This window comes from Andrographis paniculata, unplaced genomic scaffold (genome assembly GCF_009805555.1).
Source record: "Andrographis paniculata isolate CXL003 unplaced genomic scaffold, ASM980555v1 Contig54END, whole genome shotgun sequence".
Lineage (NCBI taxonomy): Eukaryota > Viridiplantae > Streptophyta > Magnoliopsida > Lamiales > Acanthaceae > Andrographis > Andrographis paniculata.
In genome coordinates this window covers 5354131-5372185 of record NW_026137589.1, presented here as the reverse complement: position 1 = coordinate 5372185, position 18055 = coordinate 5354131, and the positions used below count along the sequence as shown (strand labels likewise).

General features: G+C 38.0%; 5 protein-coding genes across 7 annotated transcripts; all 5 read left to right on the top strand.

Annotated features, from left to right (window-relative positions):
* The first annotated feature begins 3099 nt into the window (after window positions 1–3099).
* Window positions 3100–4556, top strand: LOC127255990 (glyoxylate/hydroxypyruvate reductase HPR3-like). The gene is made up of 2 exons (XM_051281809.1): window positions 3100–3622; window positions 3782–4556. Exons 1-2 carry the CDS (start codon window positions 3161–3163, stop codon window positions 4304–4306), a joined length of 987 nt encoding a protein of 328 aa, XP_051137766.1. The 5' UTR covers window positions 3100–3160; the 3' UTR covers window positions 4307–4556.
* Window positions 4557–4655: 99 nt separating this feature from the next.
* On the top strand, window positions 4656–5889 carry LOC127255991 (expansin-A18). The gene is made up of 3 exons (XM_051281810.1): window positions 4656–4908; window positions 4990–5305; window positions 5420–5889. The coding sequence occupies exons 1-3, from the start codon at window positions 4734–4736 to the stop codon at window positions 5733–5735; spliced, it is 807 nt and encodes a 268-aa protein (XP_051137767.1). The 5' UTR covers window positions 4656–4733; the 3' UTR covers window positions 5736–5889.
* A 413-nt stretch (window positions 5890–6302) lies between these two features.
* LOC127255952 (protein FIZZY-RELATED 2-like) lies at window positions 6303–8699 on the top strand. The gene is made up of 10 exons (XM_051281752.1): window positions 6303–6756; window positions 6986–7108; window positions 7196–7297; window positions 7451–7630; window positions 7693–7755; window positions 7842–8042; window positions 8117–8218; window positions 8289–8351; window positions 8427–8501; window positions 8609–8699. Exons 1-10 carry the CDS (start codon window positions 6364–6366, stop codon window positions 8666–8668), a joined length of 1362 nt encoding a protein of 453 aa, XP_051137709.1. The 5' UTR covers window positions 6303–6363; the 3' UTR covers window positions 8669–8699.
* A 443-nt stretch (window positions 8700–9142) lies between these two features.
* On the top strand, window positions 9143–14647 carry LOC127255950 (uncharacterized). Of its 2 annotated transcripts, XM_051281748.1 has the most exons (12): window positions 9149–9521; window positions 10144–10262; window positions 10424–10530; window positions 10765–10852; window positions 11019–12042; window positions 12181–12235; window positions 12320–12401; window positions 13005–13085; window positions 13625–13729; window positions 13807–13853; window positions 14069–14216; window positions 14403–14647. In XM_051281748.1, the coding sequence occupies exons 1-12, from the start codon at window positions 9326–9328 to the stop codon at window positions 14487–14489; spliced, it is 2139 nt and encodes a 712-aa protein (XP_051137705.1). In that variant the 5' UTR covers window positions 9149–9325; the 3' UTR covers window positions 14490–14647. The 2 variants fall into 2 exon arrangements, with proteins under 2 accessions (XP_051137706.1, XP_051137705.1); XM_051281749.1 differs by lacking the exons at window positions 13005–13085; window positions 13625–13729; window positions 13807–13853; window positions 14069–14216; window positions 14403–14647 and adding an exon at window positions 12807–12998 and having other exon boundaries at window positions 9143–9521.
* A 594-nt stretch (window positions 14648–15241) lies between these two features.
* Window positions 15242–17899, top strand: LOC127255953 (homeobox protein HD1-like). 2 transcript variants are annotated; one of them, XM_051281754.1, is made up of 7 exons: window positions 15242–15349; window positions 15426–15501; window positions 15892–16179; window positions 16289–16409; window positions 17164–17354; window positions 17446–17577; window positions 17673–17899. In XM_051281754.1, exons 3-7 carry the CDS (start codon window positions 15898–15900, stop codon window positions 17802–17804), a joined length of 858 nt encoding a protein of 285 aa, XP_051137711.1. In that variant the 5' UTR covers window positions 15242–15349; window positions 15426–15501; window positions 15892–15897; the 3' UTR covers window positions 17805–17899. The 2 variants fall into 2 exon arrangements, with proteins under 2 accessions (XP_051137711.1, XP_051137710.1); XM_051281753.1 differs by having other exon boundaries at window positions 15244–15349; window positions 15426–15485.
* The last annotated feature ends 156 nt before the right edge of the window (window positions 17900–18055 follow it).

The following is an 18055-nucleotide window of genomic DNA, read 5'->3' as shown; positions in this document are numbered from 1 at the left end:
CTGTACAGAATTTAAAATCAAAATCCCACCCTACACCCTACACTTCTTCCCTATACCCTAGCTTTTTTTTTTTTTTTTTTTTTTGTCAGTCGAAATTGTCGGTTGCCGGAGACAAATCCTCAATAGGCTTCGTTTCGCTGGTTATTGAACCGCCGGTTCTCTGGTTTCAAATCGGAATCGTCATCGAACCAAAACCGAAATTGGTTGCAATTCAAACCGGCAACAGCAAGGTGGGAGCCGGTTTCAAACCGGTAGTTCCGATACCAAAATTGTTCTCGAATCGAAATTGGCATCTCTTTTCTTTGAACTATAAACTGTCTCTTCAAACCGGCAGCAACAGGGTGGGAGTCGGATAGTGAAGGAGCGGCAGGGTGGGAGTGGGAACGGTGGGCGAAGAAGAAAAAATAAATGAAAGGGAGGAGAAAGGAATCAGAGAATTGGGGAAGAAGAAGGGAATAACCTACGGTGACGGCGGCGGTTTCATTTGCAAGAATAGGGCAGACATGTTTTATAATTGATTTCTAATTTAAATTTAATTTAATTACTTAAAATAATCAGATTTATTATTTGTATAATTTTTATAAAAAATAAAAAATAAATATATATAAATAAAATCAAAATTAAAAGTAAAAATTCTTTAATTAAAAATTTTAAAAAATTAGAAAGTATTAAAATATATTAAAAATGAAAAAAAAAATGTATCTGGGTTTGTTTAGATTTAGATTTTTAGTTGACAGTTAAATAATAAAAAAATTTGAATGAAAATAGTGGTGTTATATGAGATAAATAAATGTTAGATCTGATATTTTAAATATAAAATTAATTTTTTATATAATATAAAAAATTAAAAAATATATATTTAATTTGATATTTTTATGTGAAAATTGTGGATGAATATAAAAAATATGACGAAATTTGATAAAAATAATATATGGAAATCTGGAAAAAAATAAAAGAAACAAACATAAAATTAGTCCAAAATTAAAATTAAAATTTAATTCACACTTACCATTATTATTTATAATTTTTATAGCAATATTTAAATATTATTTATTTTAAACTATCACATTAATATATTATTTTTTCAATAAAAAAATAATTTATTCCAATATAATCATTATAAAATTCAAACTCCCGAACAAACATAACTTAAAAATTCATATTTCAAAATGTTCACAAATCCACTAACCAAACAAACACACCTAAGTAGCGCATGTGGCTGCTTTTCTTTTTCCATCGTGTGGAGGCTTCCACAAGTATAAGTAGGGGATGCATGGTCTGAATTCTATTACAATCAATTTTCATTCCTCTCGCATTAAATTTTCTCCTACCTGCTATTAAATTCATTTCTACATGTTGATTTGATTCTCGCAATTCACATACATATACATACATGCACATATATATATTATATTACATATACATTTAATACGTGTATATATATATTAATATTTTTATTAACTAATCCTATAATAATATCATAACATCAAAAAAAAATTTTGACGGAACAAGTATATTTCATATTTATGCTATACATAGTCTGCCTCTGTATAGTTTATTATCGGTGCATTTTATTTAATATTCTATTAATATAACTATGGAAGAAAGAAGTATATTTTATATTTATACTATATATCGGTGCATTGTATTTAATATTTTATTAAGGTAAAATAGTATAAAATTCTTCTGTGGTTTACAAAGTTGCTGAAAATTCCTCCTAATTTTAAAACTTCAAAAAGTTTATTTGTGGTTTGTAAAAAATTGCACACTCGTCCGTTCCCTCTAAACTTTACTAACGTTAAATTCTATCGTAATGGACTGTTATACCCTTTTATATGTCCCTACTTTTTTTTTCTTCAATTTTCTCCTACACGCCCACGCCCACTCCCATCCTTTTCTTCTTCCTTTCTTTTCTTATTTTTCTGTAGTTTTCTTTCAGAAAATCTGTGAAAAAATCGTCGGCGGAAGTATTAACCCGTTGTTGTTCGCCGAGGAAGGAAGCTGCTGGAAACTGCCACCGCTGCCGATCGCCGAAATGGGCTGGAGTTGTTTGTCAGTCAGTCAATTTATGGAAAATATTTTTCTTTCTTACGAGTCATAATTGTTTGAGTTCATTCTTCTCATTTTCCAATTTTTCTTCACACTGGATAGCCACACCAGATTCTTTCTCTTATTTATTTTCCCCAATTTTTTTTCTCAATTCTTTTTCAGCCGCAACCGCAGCCGCACGCATCAGGTATTTTTCCCCCCAATTTTTTCCTTTCTTCTTCTTCCTCCCAATATTTTTTTTTCCTTCTTCTACTTCTTCTTCCGCACCAAGGTATTCTCCAATTATGAATTATTTGCTCCTAAAATTTAACCTAAAAATATTTGCAAAAATAAAAAATAAACCTAAATTAATAAATATGGGAGAAGATGAAAATTCACAATTCTCTATTGATTTTACTAAGTTCTGTGCGCCTTCATTTTATGAATATCGATTGAGATCCTGATCTATCCACTTCAAATTTTTTTATTTTTTGAATTGAATATATTCTGAATTTTGAACCTGCACAATCCGGTAAAAAGAAGACATTGGAATAAACTAAGCTGTATTGAATTTTAGGCGAGAGAAAAATCATATAATAAAGTCATAGAGTCATTTTAGTAACTTCACGTACAAATTTATCATTTTTTGGACCAAAATTCGCATTTTAAGGCGTGTAACATACACTCTCCGTTAAATTCTAAGGGAGGAGAGTTTTTATGGAACGTTTTACAAACACAAGTAGATTTTTTAAAATTTTAAAAGCAAAGAATTTTTCAGCAATTTTGTGAAACGGGAATTTTATGCTATTTTGCCTTTTATTAATATAATTGATGTAAGTATTATTTTATTTTCTATCGTGTGTTGTTAATATTAGGAATTTTATACATGATACAGTTATAGTAATGAATTGATTCTTTCAATAAGTGTAAAAAATTAGGGCTTATTTATTTACATGTTTTTTTATTGTATTTTATTATGCCGGGACAAAATAATTGTTAAGTGATCGTTTAAATAAAAAAATTAATTATTTATAGTTAAATCGCACGAAAATGATCTTTACCGACCAAATATTCTACACAAAGAAAATACAAAATTTGTTAACATCACCAGTCTCTCTCGTTTCCAGCTCCCATGGCGAACACCGCCGAGGAACACGAATCAGAAGGGCGCCCCTCGCTTATTTTCCACGGCCCACCATCGGCGTCCGCCTTCAGTATTTTCCCCTTCGTCAAAACGAAATTCGTCGTCCTCGACCCTCGGGCGGACCCGCCGCACCCGTCGTTCCCGGCGTTGTCCAAGGCCGCGCGGCTCATGCTCTGCTGGGGGCCAACGCCGGTCACCTCTGAGGACCTGGCTCGGTACCCGGCCCTCGAGTGCATCGTCGGCTCCAGCGCTGGGCTCAACCACTTCGATCTGGACGCCTGCCGCCGCCGCGGCGTCCGCGTCACAAGCGCCGGAGAGGTGTTCTCCGATGACGTCGCGGATTACACCGTCGGCCTTGCAATCGACGTCCTGAGACGCCTCACCGCATCAGATCGGTTTCTTCGGGCCGGGTTCTGGCCTCTCGAAACCGGGTTCGCTCTCGGGTCCAAGGTCCACATATCAAACCCCCTTAATTTTCCGAATATTCCGTTCCGCTCAGATTTCAATCCATTGAGAAAATCAATGTTACGACAAATATAATAATAATAACAATTCTACATTTTGATTTGATCTTATCAATCAATCAATCGATCGATCGATTAATTTCAGGTGACAGGAAAGCGCATAGGGATCGTGGGGCTCGGGAGCATCGGCACGAGGGTCGCCAAGAGGTTCGAAGCATTCGACTGCACCATAGCCTACACGTCAAGGAAGATCAAACCCGGTGTCTCGTATCCTTTCTATCCCAACATCGTCGATCTTGCATCAAATGTAGATGTACTGGTCCTCTGCTGTCCATTGACCGACAAAACACACCATTTAGTTGAGCACACTGTAATGACGGCGCTGGGGAAGAGCGGTGTTATAATCAATGTGGGGCGAGGGGGCCTCATCGACGAGAAGGAACTGGTTGAGTTCTTGGTGAGGGGCGACATTGGCGGCGCCGGACTCGATGTGTTCGAGAACGAACCTCATGTTCCCGACGAGCTGATGAAGCTGGAGAATGTGGTCTTGTCTCCCCACAGAGCTGTCCTAACTCCAGACTCGCTTGCAGCTCTTGCCGACCTGGTTCGGAGCAATCTCGAAGCTTTCTGCCTGGACAAACCTTTGCAGACGGAGGTCAACTTTGAGTAATTAGACCAGAGATGGAAGAAGACGATAATCAACCCTCCCTTTGTCCTTTTAAGGCACTATGAATGCTTCCAATTTCCTATGGAAAGTCCAGTTACTCTTTGGATGTTGTTATATTCTTCCAATATAGTAATTGATTTATGTCACGTCTTTGTGCCTCCACGTTTGGATGTCACTATTAGGACCAGTAAATGTTTGACTACGAAATTTATGATGATTAATAATTGGTTTGATCAATGTCGATTTTTTCTATTATTTGACTTAAAACTTCAACCCAAATTGTTAGTGAGGACCACGTCTGTCACGCTGCCAGTAGTAACTCTGATTTAAGGTATATATACATACACAACACACATGGCCGGTAGTGTCACCTGTACACATTTTCAGACAGACCATATGAATTACTGACTTAGCGAACTCAGAGCTATATATGGCTTCTCTCCGACGTTTATGGCTCCTCACCCTCGTCCTTATAGTGGCAGCAGCGCTGGCCGCCGGGAATGCATCCGCCGCCGGATATTCCATGCCGCCGGCGTTTCACGCCACCGCTTGGAAGCTCGCCTACGCTACGTTTTACGGCGACGAAACAGCTTCTGAGACCATGGGTGTGTAATTAATTAGTAACTATACATATTAGTACTAATTTTTTATTAACCTACATGGAAATATATATGACCTTATTACAGGCGGCGCGTGCGGTTACGGGAACCTGTTCAGCAACGGGTACGGGACGGCGACGGCGGCGCTGAGCTCGGTACTGTTCAACAACGGCTACGGTTGCGGGCAGTGCTTCCAGCTGCGGTGCGTCAACTCCAAGTGGTGCTACAAAGGGTCGCCGATCACCGCCGTGACGGCGACCAACCTCTGCCCGCCCAACTGGGCGCAGGACTCCAACAACGGGGGGTGGTGCAACCCGCCACGTGTCCACTTCGACATGGCCAAGCCCGCCTTCATGAAGATCGCCCAGTGGAAGGCCGGCATCGTCCCCGTCAACTATCGCAGGTCAGATTAATGATCAGAAATCAATTATATCAATTAAAGATGATGCAATGCAACATTGCTGCAATAACGTGTATATATAACTGAATCCTGGTTCAATTTAAAATATTTAATTAGGGTTCCCTGTGTCCGAAAAGGAGGGCTGAGGTTCGCCTTCCAAGGAAACGGGTACTGGCTGCTGGTGTATGTAATGAACGTCGGCGGAGGGGGCGACATAGCGAGCATGTGGGTGAAGGGGAGCAAGATGAATGGATGGGTTAGCATGAGCCACAACTGGGGTGCTTCTTACCAGGCCTTCGCCACCCTCGCCGGACAAGCCCTTTCCTTTAAGCTCACTTCTTACACCTCTCATGAAACTGTCGTCGCCTACAATGTCGCCCCCGCTAATTGGCGTGTCGGCCTCACTTACTCTTCCTCCGTCAACTTCCATTGATGCATATATATACTCATCTTCTTCAAGCTCATGTGTTTGTCCTAAAATTATTATGCTTGTTCGTGAAATATCATTTTTCTTCCTATAGTGTGTGATCCTCGTAATGTATTCTGGATTGCTCATCTATCTGGTAAAATAAATAAAATTTTTAGACTGTAGAATTCAAATTTGGATGTTATTGGATTTTATTTACATATAATAGTAACAAGTAGCTGCAGCTTTGACTGTTATTATTTCTTGGGATTTCATGTAATCTTATGATTCCAATAATTCAATACTAATTAAGTTGAAAATGAATGCAACAATCAAATAAAATTCGAAGAAATATCTAATTAGATCTTTAGAACATACTTTGTTGTTGAACCATTACCTTTTTAAAATCGACATTAATTGGAGTGTACGTGTGTATTTGGTTTAATAAGATTCCGTATTTTTATTAATACTAATAACCTATCATATTATAAATTTCCATTAATAAGTTTCCCGCAGTATTTTTGACTCTTGTTTTATATAAATTCCGGGAAACGTCGCAATTCCTCTATTAAACCTTCGAGCGATCAGTCGGTATTGTCGCCGCCGCCGTCTGGTTTCGCTTCTTGAAGTCGAAGACGAATATTTTCGGGGGAGTATGAAAAGGTCCATTACCAGTACGTCAGACATTGAATCTAAAACACCGAAGCTTCTAAACAATTCCTACCTCCGACGTTCATCGTCACGTGAAATCTGCGGTGACCGCTTCATCCCCAGCCGTTCCTGTTCGAATTTCGATCTTTTCAACCTTCCTAATTCCCCACATTCCGCTTACATTGCTCGTTTGAGGTCTGTTCTTTTTGAGCCGCCGACTCCCGAAAATTCATTGTTTGGGGATTCGAATGGTTGTAACAGTTCTCCAAACCGCAATATATTTAAGTTCAAGATTACCAGAAAATCGACGAGTTATCTGCCCTCGTTTGAGCTTGATGATGAATTTTTTGGGGCGTCTAAGTTTACCGAAGCAAAAATCCCTACATCACCGCGGAAGGTAAGTTTTTCTGGAAATTTGAGGCTTTCTATATTACATTTTAACCTTTCTTGAATTTATGGACTTTCTTGGTTTGACATAGAGTTTTGGTTTTGTATTGTTTCTTCGAGGTTAAAATTTATAGGTTGTTTATTGATATATATATATATATATATATAAGGAATATTTCGAATTTCGATAGAGCTCGTGATAAGAAAGTTAGGCATTTTTTTTCTGGTATTTGTGGCAGATTTTGGATGCTCCTGGATTGCAAGATGATTTTTATCAAAACCTTGTAGATTGGTCGTCACAAAATGTGTTGGCCGTGGGGCTAGGCAGCCATGTTTACCTGTGGCATGGTTCTACCGGCACAGTGAGATCTTTGATTTGGTTTTGGAATCTGTCATTGATAAGTTTTACTAGAAATGAAGTAGTAATATTTTTGCAATTTGTTATACAGGTTGAGACTCTGTCTAACTTGGGGACCGATGAAGTATGTTCGGTTAATTGGTCACCACACGGAGTACATCTTGCTGTTGGAACTAGAAATGGCAAAATTCAGGTATTTATTTTAGGTCATTTCAAGATCGTTTTGTTTGTTTATACAGCATGCCTTATCCATTGCTTCAGGTTTATGTTGTCGTAGAATTATCTTGTAGTGTGTTGACAATTTGTTTTGGTAAGGTAACACAATCTATAATCTTGTGATGAGCAGTTATGGGATACTTTTGAATGCAAGAGAATTAGAACCATGGAGGGCCATCGTTCCCGAGTTAGTACCCTTGCCTGGAGCCCGACGCTGCTGTCTTCAGGAAGTCGGGACAAGAGCATTCTTCAGCGCGATGCAAGAACTCAGGAAGACTACATTAGCAAACTCAATGCCCATAAATCAGAGGTCAGTCAATTCTTGAATTCTCTTGTCTGTAATCGATCTTAGCATGTTCTACTTGTGCATAGGTGTGTGGATTGAAGTGGTCTTGCGACAACCGTGAATTAGCATCCGGTGGAAACGACAATCGGGTTAGTCTTTTCTTCAAACACTTGGTCCAATTAGTTAGCTTCCCTATATAATCATTTTGGATTACGAATAATGCCTTTCCCTATAGCTTTATATATGGAACCGGCATTCGACACAGCCTGTGCTCAAGTACTGCAAACACACCGGTGCTGTCAAAGCTATTGCTTGGTCTCCCCACACAAGCGGACTACTGGCCTCCGGCGGTGGCACTGCAGATCGATGCATCCGCTTCTGGAACACCCCCTCCAATTCCCGCTGCAGCCTTAGTTGTACGGATACGGGGAGCCAGGTAGCGAGCATCATTGAAATTTAAAGCTATCTCGATTTATTGAAATCCCAATTCCCACATCTATATGTATGCAGGTGTGCAATCTCGGGTGGTCCAAGAATGTGAATCAGCTCGTGAGCTGCCATGGTTACTCTCATAACCAAATCATAGTGTGGAAATATCCTTCAATGTCAAAGGTGCATACAATTGTATTTGCAAGATTTTCAACGCATCCCATCTGTGATCTGTCCCTTTTCCTTGCTGCAGTTGGCAACGCTCACCGGGCATACGTCGAGGGTGCTTCACCTCGCCAGTTCGCCAGATGGCCAGGTCTGCTGTTCAGGCCACTGTTTCTTTCTTCATTAATTTTTACAGGTGTCTCATCATGCATTTTTCCATTTTCAGACAATTGTAACTGGAGCTGGAGACGAGACGCTGAGGTTCTGGAATGCTTTCCCTCCTATTGGTTCTGATTCTCAGGTAAAAATATATTCATTCTTCAGGCTTTGTAGCTCTGTCAATCAAGAACAAATGAATTCGTCTCTGATCATCTATCTCTTTGACAATGAATTAATTCATGAATGCAGATTGCAGAGACACAAGTTGGAACATCATCTCTATCTCTGGGAAGAAGTTTGATCCGCTAGCTCCCTGCCCTGACATGACTCACAAATCTTCCAGTAAATATACATATATACACACATACACATGCCTGCCTGTGAATAATGTATACGAGAGCAATTTTGTCAAAAATAATAAATAAAATATCTATTCAAATTCCTACAGTCCATATTACAACGTGAAGCTATAACTATATTTAAGGGGAGTAATTTTCTTTGAGTAAGTTTAATTGTCTGTATAACTAACTCATAAATATACATAAATTTTGTTTTAGAAATTATGTCCTGTTAAAGAAATATAATAAAGTTAATTATATATTTTTTCCATAACGTGGCATTTGTATTTTATTTTTCCCTCTGGCCACGACTGTCCAATTTGATTCTTTCATTTTAAATAATATATATATATGTCTGGTCCATGTATGCTTTTTTGTAAACTGGAATAAATTGCCTAAATAATATGTATGCAGTTTTGGCTTGATCCTTACCTTGTAAGATAACTAGTTTTTGCCGTCAAAAAGAATTCATTTATCAGCTGTCGAAATGTCGGCCTCTTTTAACTTAAATCAGTTTTCCTATTGCCCCTCCCTAGCTGCTGTTGCCACCACGGCCTTTGTATAAACGTTTTGATTCTCAAATTCTGTAAAAACCGATTTCGATCAAACAAGGGAAAGGAAGTGACAGATGGATTCTCCGTCTGCGGCACCGCCTCAGCCTGCTGCAACCTCCACCTCCGCCCCACCGCCAACGGAGACTGCGGCGAAGCGGGATGAGCGCGAGAAGGAGATGATGCACCGGACAAAAGTGATACAGTTTTTGGGGAGGACGGCCCCTATTATTCTTCAAAACGACAACGGCCCCTGCCCTCTCCTCGCTATCTGTAATTTTGTTTGGTTACTTTGATTTATCTTTGGCGAATTGGCATAAATTTAACGATTCGGGAACATGGGTTGAATGAGGGTATGCTTGTGGTGTAAGCTGTGGATTGAGTTGAATATGCTGCGGGATTCAGAAATTTAATAGAAGCGAGCCTGAATCCTTTGATCTTAATCTGTTTCCACTTAAAGATACTCGTTTAACATGTATGATGGTACTTGAAATTGCTGTCTGTGATATGGTCCAAACATTGACAGCATGCTAATGTGGCGTTGACACAACTCTTCTATTATTTTGTTCTCGATGCTTATGTTAGATTTTTGTACACTTAATTCAAATACATGGAAGTCTTGGAAGTATTTGTAAGCAAGGCTTAATTTTAGGCATCAGATTCTTACCAAATGGCGGGATGTGTCCCGACTATCTGCAACTTGCCTTGTCTTTGCTTGTTTGAGATGTGGCTAGTTTGAGGCAATGCATTATTTTATGCTTTTAGTGAACAACCCAGTTTTTCCAATTGATCTTGTGCATTGATGTTATCCTAGTAAACTTTCTGTTGTTTTTCTGAACCTGATTCTTGTTTTTGTGTTTCCATTCCTCTAATGTAGCGTTTCATATTATGACAGGTAATGTACTTTCGCTTAAGAACAGTTTGAATTTGAGCCCTGACATTCCAGAGGTTTCGCAGGAGAAATTGCTGTCTCTTGTTGCTGAGCGTTTGATTGATTCAAACAGTAACATTGACGTAATAGTTTTTTGTGCATTATATTCCTACTACAATGCCGCATGATGAAGTGGATAAGAAAATTCTTGTTTTGAGTTCATTCACATTTTTATTTAGATCTAATATGTTGCTTAGTTGTAATTTTCCTTGCCCTAAATTTGACTGTTTTATTTGGATAACAGAACAAAGACTCTGGCTATGTTGAAAATCAGCAACAGAATATTGCTGATGCAATTGATTTACTTCCTAGACTTACAACTGGCATAGATGTGAATATAAAATTCAGAAGGTATATCCGATTCTTGTACTTTTTTGCTTTTGTTTTTTTCCGTCTTAATTATGATCTACCAAACATATGGTTGTAATATCGGATATAATCTTGTATTGCTTGTATGTTGAACTTTCTTTACACTATATATAAAGACAAATGGAAAAAATGGTTTCTAATATCAGGGTATGGTTTGATTTAGGATTGGCCCCGCCTACCAATTATAGATCTGACTGATAATGCTTCTTGTTTCAGAATTGATGATTTTGAGTTTACAAGAGAATGTGCTATCTTTGATTTATTGGATATTCCACTTTATCATGGATGGATTGTTGACCCGCAGGTACGGCACTTTCCCTCCCTTTCCAAAAAGGGTTATAACATATTGAATGTTCAAATGCTGTATTTATCGTTTTAGTGTTGCAATTGGAATTATGAGGTTTCAATTCCCAGGAGTAACTCCTATATGCTTCTGATATAAACTTTAAACGGTGATGCATTCATTTCAGGATCACGAAACTGCTGAAGCTATTGGTTCAAAATCATATAACACCCTCATGGGGGAGCTTGTTTCGTTAGAAACACATATGGAAATTAAGCAGAAAAAGAGTCCAGATGATGATGATGTCGATTTTGTTGCTGCAACAACTGCAGCTCTTGGAGTACCTTCTCCTAGTCTTTCAAGAGGTCAGTCCTTTGATGAGTGCTCCCCTAAAGCAAGAAAAGGGGACATAGAAGAAGAAGCAGAACTCTTAAGAGTCTTGAAATTGTCGGAGGTGGAAAGGGACAATATATCAGTGGGCGGTGAAGGTCCTGATGTTAACATCCATGAAAGTGCATTTGTCAAGAAGTCTGAACTGCCAACTTGTTTGGGAAATAGTGAAAAAGAAGCTACCAACGGAACTGTGGAAACTGAAACAGTTGCTTTCACTGGTGGAGATGTTCAGAGCAATATCCAGGTCGATCTAAGTACCCCAAATGTAGCTTCACAAGAAGTCGAATGTTCTTTCCCAAAGGATGATCAGGAAAAGATACAAAACCCATCTCCCTATGATGAATCCAAGAAACCCGATGACATAGCAGTTGCTAAAGATACTGAGACCGATAATAGAAAGGTTCAACCAGTGTCTCTTGAGCATCATTTTCCATCTGCTTCAAACAGCTCTGGAGATAAATTAAGTGATGAACATGGGGGTGTTGAATATGCTACTACCTCTGTCCAAGATGAACCAAGAGATGATCAAAATGTTAGAAAAGCAGCAGATATGTCTCATATATTGAATACTGCTGTTGATTCAAATTCATCCAATGGCCAAGTACATCCCGGTGATGAACCCAAACCTTTCTCTACCAGTGTTGATGGAAGTGAGCCGATTTATGAAGGGGAGGAGTGCATATTAGACTCAGGGATTGTAGCTCATGAAAATCGAGAACCTGTTTATGAAGGTGAGGTGGTTATTGCGGAACAAGGGGATATTGGTCGTATCGATGAAAATGGACTTACTAACCAGGAAACCTTATCTGTTAAACAAGGTAAAGATGCACTAAATATATGACAATCATTTTCATCGAAATGTTTACATTGTATGAGATATTCTTTTGTTTATGAATTTGTTTCAGTGTTATGACATTTTGGCTAATTTATTTGATATCTCTTATTGTCTTCATTAGGTGAAATAATCAGGAACTTTATGAAGATCAGTGCTAGTCAGTTGACATTATATGGGTATATATCTATATTCGTGTCTCACACTTGTGATTGAAGAGATAGTTTTGTTCGGCAGGTCTGATTACTGGTTGTCTTCTGTAGCCTATTTTGCTTGCAAGACAAAGTGAAGGAACGTGAACTTTGTGTGTTTTTCAGGAATAATCATTTCAACACAATGTTCAAGGTTAGTACATGGCATTCATATAATAATTCACAAATAAGTTTGGCATAACTTATCTGCCTGGGATGCATGCAACTGTGCGGTAGATTTATTGATTTTATGACATATTAGAGACTAGATTTTAACTGATATTTTCCAAACAAAAATTTCCTGATGTATTATTAAGTTATTAACATATATACCTATATATTATCTTCATACCCATCTGATTTATTGCTTAAAGGATCTTGGTCTTGGCTGATGCATAGGTTTTCAATACCCATAATCCCCCATATCTTTTGATGCATGTTGCATGTATATTATTTAATGTGTTTAGTTGTAGCTCCCTTCCACACTGGAATAATGATGTGGATAATCCACATGTAGACACTTTAGTTTTTGAATCGTAGAAAGGTATGATTTTGGCAGATTTTTGGCAGCCATCATGCAATCATGCGTCCAGTTTTCTATTTCTGGGATTATACTTGAATCAGTTATGGCAGTTGGAACAGGGTTTGGTTTTTTTCTTTCTTAATTGTATTTTGAATGTTCTCTGTTTTTCGTGTGAAATTTGTGTTTGATACTTTATCATTGGGACTTTCCCTCCCTAATATAAGTTCATACCAGTATGAAGGTCAGTTGTACATCTTAGCAACAGATCAAGGCTACAGCAATCAGGCAGATTTGGTTTGGGAAAAGCTTAACGAGGTGAGATTGTAGCATGGAATTTCATCTCATTTTCCTATGCCTAGAGATTTCTCTTATAAATCAAATTATATGCACGCTATAGTTGTGAAAATGTAATCACCATGCCTCATGGGAAACTGCCAATTAGCAAGACAATTTAAGACGGTTACTGTTTTCTGTTACTTGCTGGTTCCGATCATCTTCATGATCATAATCAGGAAGCATTCATGTTTAGTTTCATTTACCACTTATATGGACCTGATGATTGCTTTAGTGGTTTTTCAGTTGAATTTTCATATTTTTGTCATAGAATATTGCTTGTTTCATTCATACTCAGCATGTTTAAATTAAAATTATGTTATGGCATGTACTGGAACCTCAATTGTATTTATTCTTCATTTCACTTGATTGGATTCTTAATTTGGCTGACCGGTATTGTTGACACACAACTTAATCCGAGTTAATGGTTTGATTACCAAGTATACCACCTTTGAGCAGGGCAGAGAGGTATCGTTTATTTCTATAGATCTTGACTTGTAACTCCATTGTCACAAAATTAGGTGAATGGCAATACTGTATACATGACGAGTAGCTTTAAGGAATTCAAGATGGATGACCATTCCAATGCAACATGGGATGAACAGAATGCCATGGCATGCACTGCAGTATGTAGTGGTCGAATTCCTAACATCCATGTATTCTCAAGTGTTCTTCGATATAAACTCAACTCTTTCCATTTCAGGACTATCTAGCTGGCATGGATAATGATCAAGCATATTCAAGTTTCAAGTAATTCTCCAAACCTTCTCTAGCATGGTTTGCATATAGAAGACAATATTGTGGCCATTTAGTTCCAATATTGTTTAGAATCATTAACTTGTTTGCCGTGCTTTCAATTTGTGCATGGCCCAGCACTGGAGCAATTCATCTGGACTGGACTTGGCATAGCTCTATCAGCTTTATGTCTGACCTGATTTTATTTGGAATGTCTTCTTTTCCTGCAGTTCCGATTTGCAATTGGCGATGGCTCTTCAACAACAGGAATACGAGCAGCAGCAGCAGCAGCAGCAGCAACAACAACAGCAGCAGCAGCAGCGGAACATGCAGCAGACAGCCATTGGTGGAGCTTCAAAGCTGGTTGTTGGTCCTCAAGTAACTTCCTAAATTATGCCTACTTACATTCACGGACTTAATTATCATATACCCCTTCGTGTTATCTTGCTAGTTTTTTACACTGGTCTATTAGATGTCATTTTTTTTGTGATTCATTCCAATTATTAGCCTTTATATTGCTATTATTCCAAATATTCTTACAAATTCAGCAAAAAACCTATGCAGGTTTCTTCGCGCAAGTACACGAACACAAGCACTAGTTCCTCATCAAAGCAGGATTCAAAATCAAAAGAGAAGTGCACTCTAATGTGATGGTGCCTGCAGTTTCCTAAATTGTGATTCAGTATATATAATCTCTCTCTGTAATTCGACTAACCATTACACCCTTACTTCAACTTTTCGTTTTGTTGTAGATACAAACCACATTTTTCTTTCTGTTCCAACAATAAAATAAAACTCTCTCTGGACTATTTACAGCTTGTTAAAAAAAAATAATAATAATAACCGCACGTTACATATGCAACAGTTACCAGCCGTTCTTCCTACAATTTTAGTCTATGCATGGTGACGATTATTATTGTTAATTTTAACTTTAAATTTCTTCAGATACTGTGCACTATAAAAAGAAATTAATTATGCATTATAAGTTGTTGGTCAGACGTCATTTATTAGCTTAAGATAAGATGACAGTCACTGCTCAACCTGTTTCCATTTTTTATAATTTTTTTTTTTTTTCCAATGATCAATTACAAAATAAAGGGAAAGAAGAAAGAAAGAGAAGCTTCCTAAAACGTACTCAAATTCTATTTGATTTTTTTGATTAATCTCCCAGCAATGTGGCAGAATGCTCTACAAAATATTTTCTTACTAATTCACAAAAATAAAAGTATTGTAACAATAAAATATTATAAGGTACGGTGTGTGCTTTCCATCGAGTGAAATGTCCTTGTCACCCCTAAAATAGTTTGCTTTCTCGATTTTCCTTAACCGATATTTTATTAATTTTTAATTTATGACTTGAACAACCAGAGGGATTAATTAGTTTGGAAGACAGGGCTTCTGACGCCCAAATTTAAATAATAATAAATGGAAAATATAAATGGCATTGATAGTGGAGGCAGTGCAGCAGGCTTTTGTTGTTGACATGACATCTTCTTCACCTTCTCGTTTTGGTAATGATTCCTCGCCTTCACCTTCATCTTTTCTGCGCTACAAAACGCAATTACTTCACAAATTTATGATTTGCAGGTTGCAGGAGGTGTGATATTTATGCGTACAGTATAGTCTGCAGCTGATCAACTGAAAAAGGTACAGCAGCAAATTTGTATGTCTATACTCTGATCCCAATATCTTTGTCTTGCTCGCTTTAATCTGTCATCAGTATCGAGAAAACTGATGGATTTTGATTGCTTTTGGATTTCCCTATGTTAATTTGAACGGTTTTGAAAAAATTTGATTGTGTGAGGGTGGTGGATCAAAGCCCTAGTTTAAGTGGCCCTCACGACGTTGCTTTTTCAAGCCAGTAACCCCACGCGTTTGTGAACTTTTTTCTTTTCTCCTCTTTTTCCTTTGCTTTGATTTCATCACTGTCACTTTTTCCATTTTCTTCTTTTTTCTTTTATGGATGATTCATGATAGTACCTGCAATCTCCCCAACGCACTGTTGTACTGCTGTTTAAAGCTAATAAAGCTTTTGTTTATGGTGCCAAACTAGGTAATCATGATGGAGATGGGCTCTGGGGGAGGATTAAGCGATATGACGACGGCGGTTTCTGGCGAGCAACACCACCAGCTGAAGGTGGAGATCGCCAATCACCCTCTTTATCCGCAGCTGCTGTCTGCACACGTGGCGTGCCTACGCGTCGCCACGCCGATTGATCAACTTTCTTCCATTGATGATCAGCTCTCTCAGTCTCAAAATATCTTGCGCTCTTACGCTCAAAACACATCCAATTATATTCCACTCTCTCCGCAGGAAAGACAAGAACTCGACAACTTCTTGGTAGGGTTCATAATTTATTATTGTCCGGAGAAGGCGTTCTTGGATTAGTTTCATTTTTTTTACCTAAAGACTCTTATTGATTCTGTTGTGAATCTGATGGTGGTGGCAGACGCAGTATTTCATGGTATTGTGGTCATTCAAGGAACAGCTCCAGCAACATGTGAGAGTACATGCTGTTGAAGCTGTGATGGCCTGCCGTGAAATTGAGCAAAACTTGCATTCCCTCACTGGTAACATTATTTATTGATTGATTTCTTTTTCAGTATATGTATACTATTAATTATTTATTCTGTGCTGTTAATTTTGTTAACTTTATAATAGTGCCTTGTTGTTCATAGTATTATTTTTTATTAAATTTGGTAGCAGCTACAAGAACTGCGTTAGATTGGATTAGAAATAAGAACTCAGAGATAATAGGCTATTACTTAATCATTGGGTAGAAAGTATAGTTGGAATTATCTTTAATTGGAAATATATCTGGTAGATACCAAACATATATATTTATATATAACACTAGCTTGTCTTGGGAAGTTTGTTCATTTGTGATTATATGCTAGCCTGGATATGTTGGGTGGGAAGGAAGATAGTTGAGAATGAGATTTTGTAAGGCAGTTTGGTGCAACAAGATGTTGGTAAGATGGTGTAGTTTATTTATTTAGTTTGGTGGTATTCTGTATTTCTACTTTTCATTTTTCTTTTAAGTTAGTTGGACAATGAAACGTGGAAGAAAGAACATACCACACAGTCTGAATTGAAAAGTATTTAAATTTTCATTTTAAAAAATACTGTAAATCTAATATGTGTTGCAATGTTTTTAAGTTTCACTATGGAATGAAATGGAAAACAGTATGCTGTCAATTATGCTTTTGCATTTACAGAGTGGTAAAGCTTGTGTCTTGTAAAGTGAAACGGGTGGGGAAGATAGAATCGATCCCGTGTGAAGTCTTCCTGTTTGCTAATGAAGACGAGTGTATTGTTGTGCAGGTGCCACATTTGGTGAAGGAACTGGTGCAACAATGTCGGATGACGAGGATGATCTGCAAATGGATTTCTCATTGGACCAATCTGGAGGTGAAGGCAATGACCTGATGGGATTCGGACCATTGCTTCCCACAGAATCTGAGAGGACTTTAATGGAAAGAGTAAGACAGGAACTGAAGATCGAGCTCAAACAGGTATGTATGCTTATATGTCTATTACATCCAATGTAATGTAATATACACAGCTTAGTTTCATCCAATGATGCAATGATATTCCCCCCTGTAGGGATTCAAGTCGAGAATAGAAGACGTTAGGGAAGAAATATTACGTAAAAGACGGGCAGGAAAATTACCAGGCAACACAACATGCGTACTCAAGAATTGGTGGCAGCAGCACTCAAAGTGGCCATATCCAACTGTAAGTAGTCTAGTCTAGTTCTTGACTCACAAACTAAAATTGATGTAGCCTGGCGGTTAAGCAATGTGATGTTTTTATGTTCTTGATTTCTTTAGGAGGACGACAAAGCGAAGCTTGTGGAGCAGACAGGGCTGCAGCTTAAGCAGATAAACAATTGGTTCATCAACCAAAGGAAGCGCAACTGGCACAGTAATTCTCAGTCGGCCAAGTCAAAGCGCAAGAGATGAACAACATGTATGTATGTATGTATGCCTATGAATGGTTCAGAATTCAGAATTCATTGATGAGAAATTAAGATAGTGCTTGTGTATGACTATGACTATGACTGTGACCATAATCTTCCGTAGCTTCTCTTAATCTTCAGACAACAAATTACACCATAGGATGAATATGATGTTTGCCTGACTTGGACTTGGATATGGATTTGGATTGGGATGACTTGTTTCTGTAGCAAAATGATACTACACGTGCTATAAAT

Coding starts and splice junctions, on each gene's coding strand:
- LOC127255953 (XM_051281754.1), top strand. CDS start 15,898: ATGATGGAGATGGGCTCTGGGGGAGGATTAAGCGATATGACGACGGCG. Junction 16,180..16,288: donor AAGAACTCGACAACTTCTTG/GTAGGGTTCATA, acceptor TGGTGGTGGCAG/ACGCAGTATTTCATGGTATT. Junction 16,410..17,163: donor AAACTTGCATTCCCTCACTG/GTAACATTATTT, acceptor ATTGTTGTGCAG/GTGCCACATTTGGTGAAGGA.
- LOC127255991 (XM_051281810.1), top strand. CDS start 4,734: ATGGCTTCTCTCCGACGTTTATGGCTCCTCACCCTCGTCCTTATAGTG. Junction 4,909..4,989: donor AACAGCTTCTGAGACCATGG/GTGTGTAATTAA, acceptor ACCTTATTACAG/GCGGCGCGTGCGGTTACGGG. Junction 5,306..5,419: donor GTCCCCGTCAACTATCGCAG/GTCAGATTAATG, acceptor ATATTTAATTAG/GGTTCCCTGTGTCCGAAAAG.
- LOC127255950 (XM_051281748.1), top strand. CDS start 9,326: ATGGATTCTCCGTCTGCGGCACCGCCTCAGCCTGCTGCAACCTCCACC. Junction 10,853..11,018: donor GATGGATTGTTGACCCGCAG/GTACGGCACTTT, acceptor CATTCATTTCAG/GATCACGAAACTGCTGAAGC. Junction 14,217..14,402: donor AGCTGGTTGTTGGTCCTCAA/GTAACTTCCTAA, acceptor AAACCTATGCAG/GTTTCTTCGCGCAAGTACAC.
- LOC127255990 (XM_051281809.1), top strand. CDS start 3,161: ATGGCGAACACCGCCGAGGAACACGAATCAGAAGGGCGCCCCTCGCTT. Junction 3,623..3,781: donor GGTTCGCTCTCGGGTCCAAG/GTCCACATATCA, acceptor GATTAATTTCAG/GTGACAGGAAAGCGCATAGG.
- LOC127255952 (XM_051281752.1), top strand. CDS start 6,364: ATGAAAAGGTCCATTACCAGTACGTCAGACATTGAATCTAAAACACCG. Junction 7,109..7,195: donor GGCATGGTTCTACCGGCACA/GTGAGATCTTTG, acceptor TTTGTTATACAG/GTTGAGACTCTGTCTAACTT. Junction 8,502..8,608: donor CTATTGGTTCTGATTCTCAG/GTAAAAATATAT, acceptor TCATGAATGCAG/ATTGCAGAGACACAAGTTGG.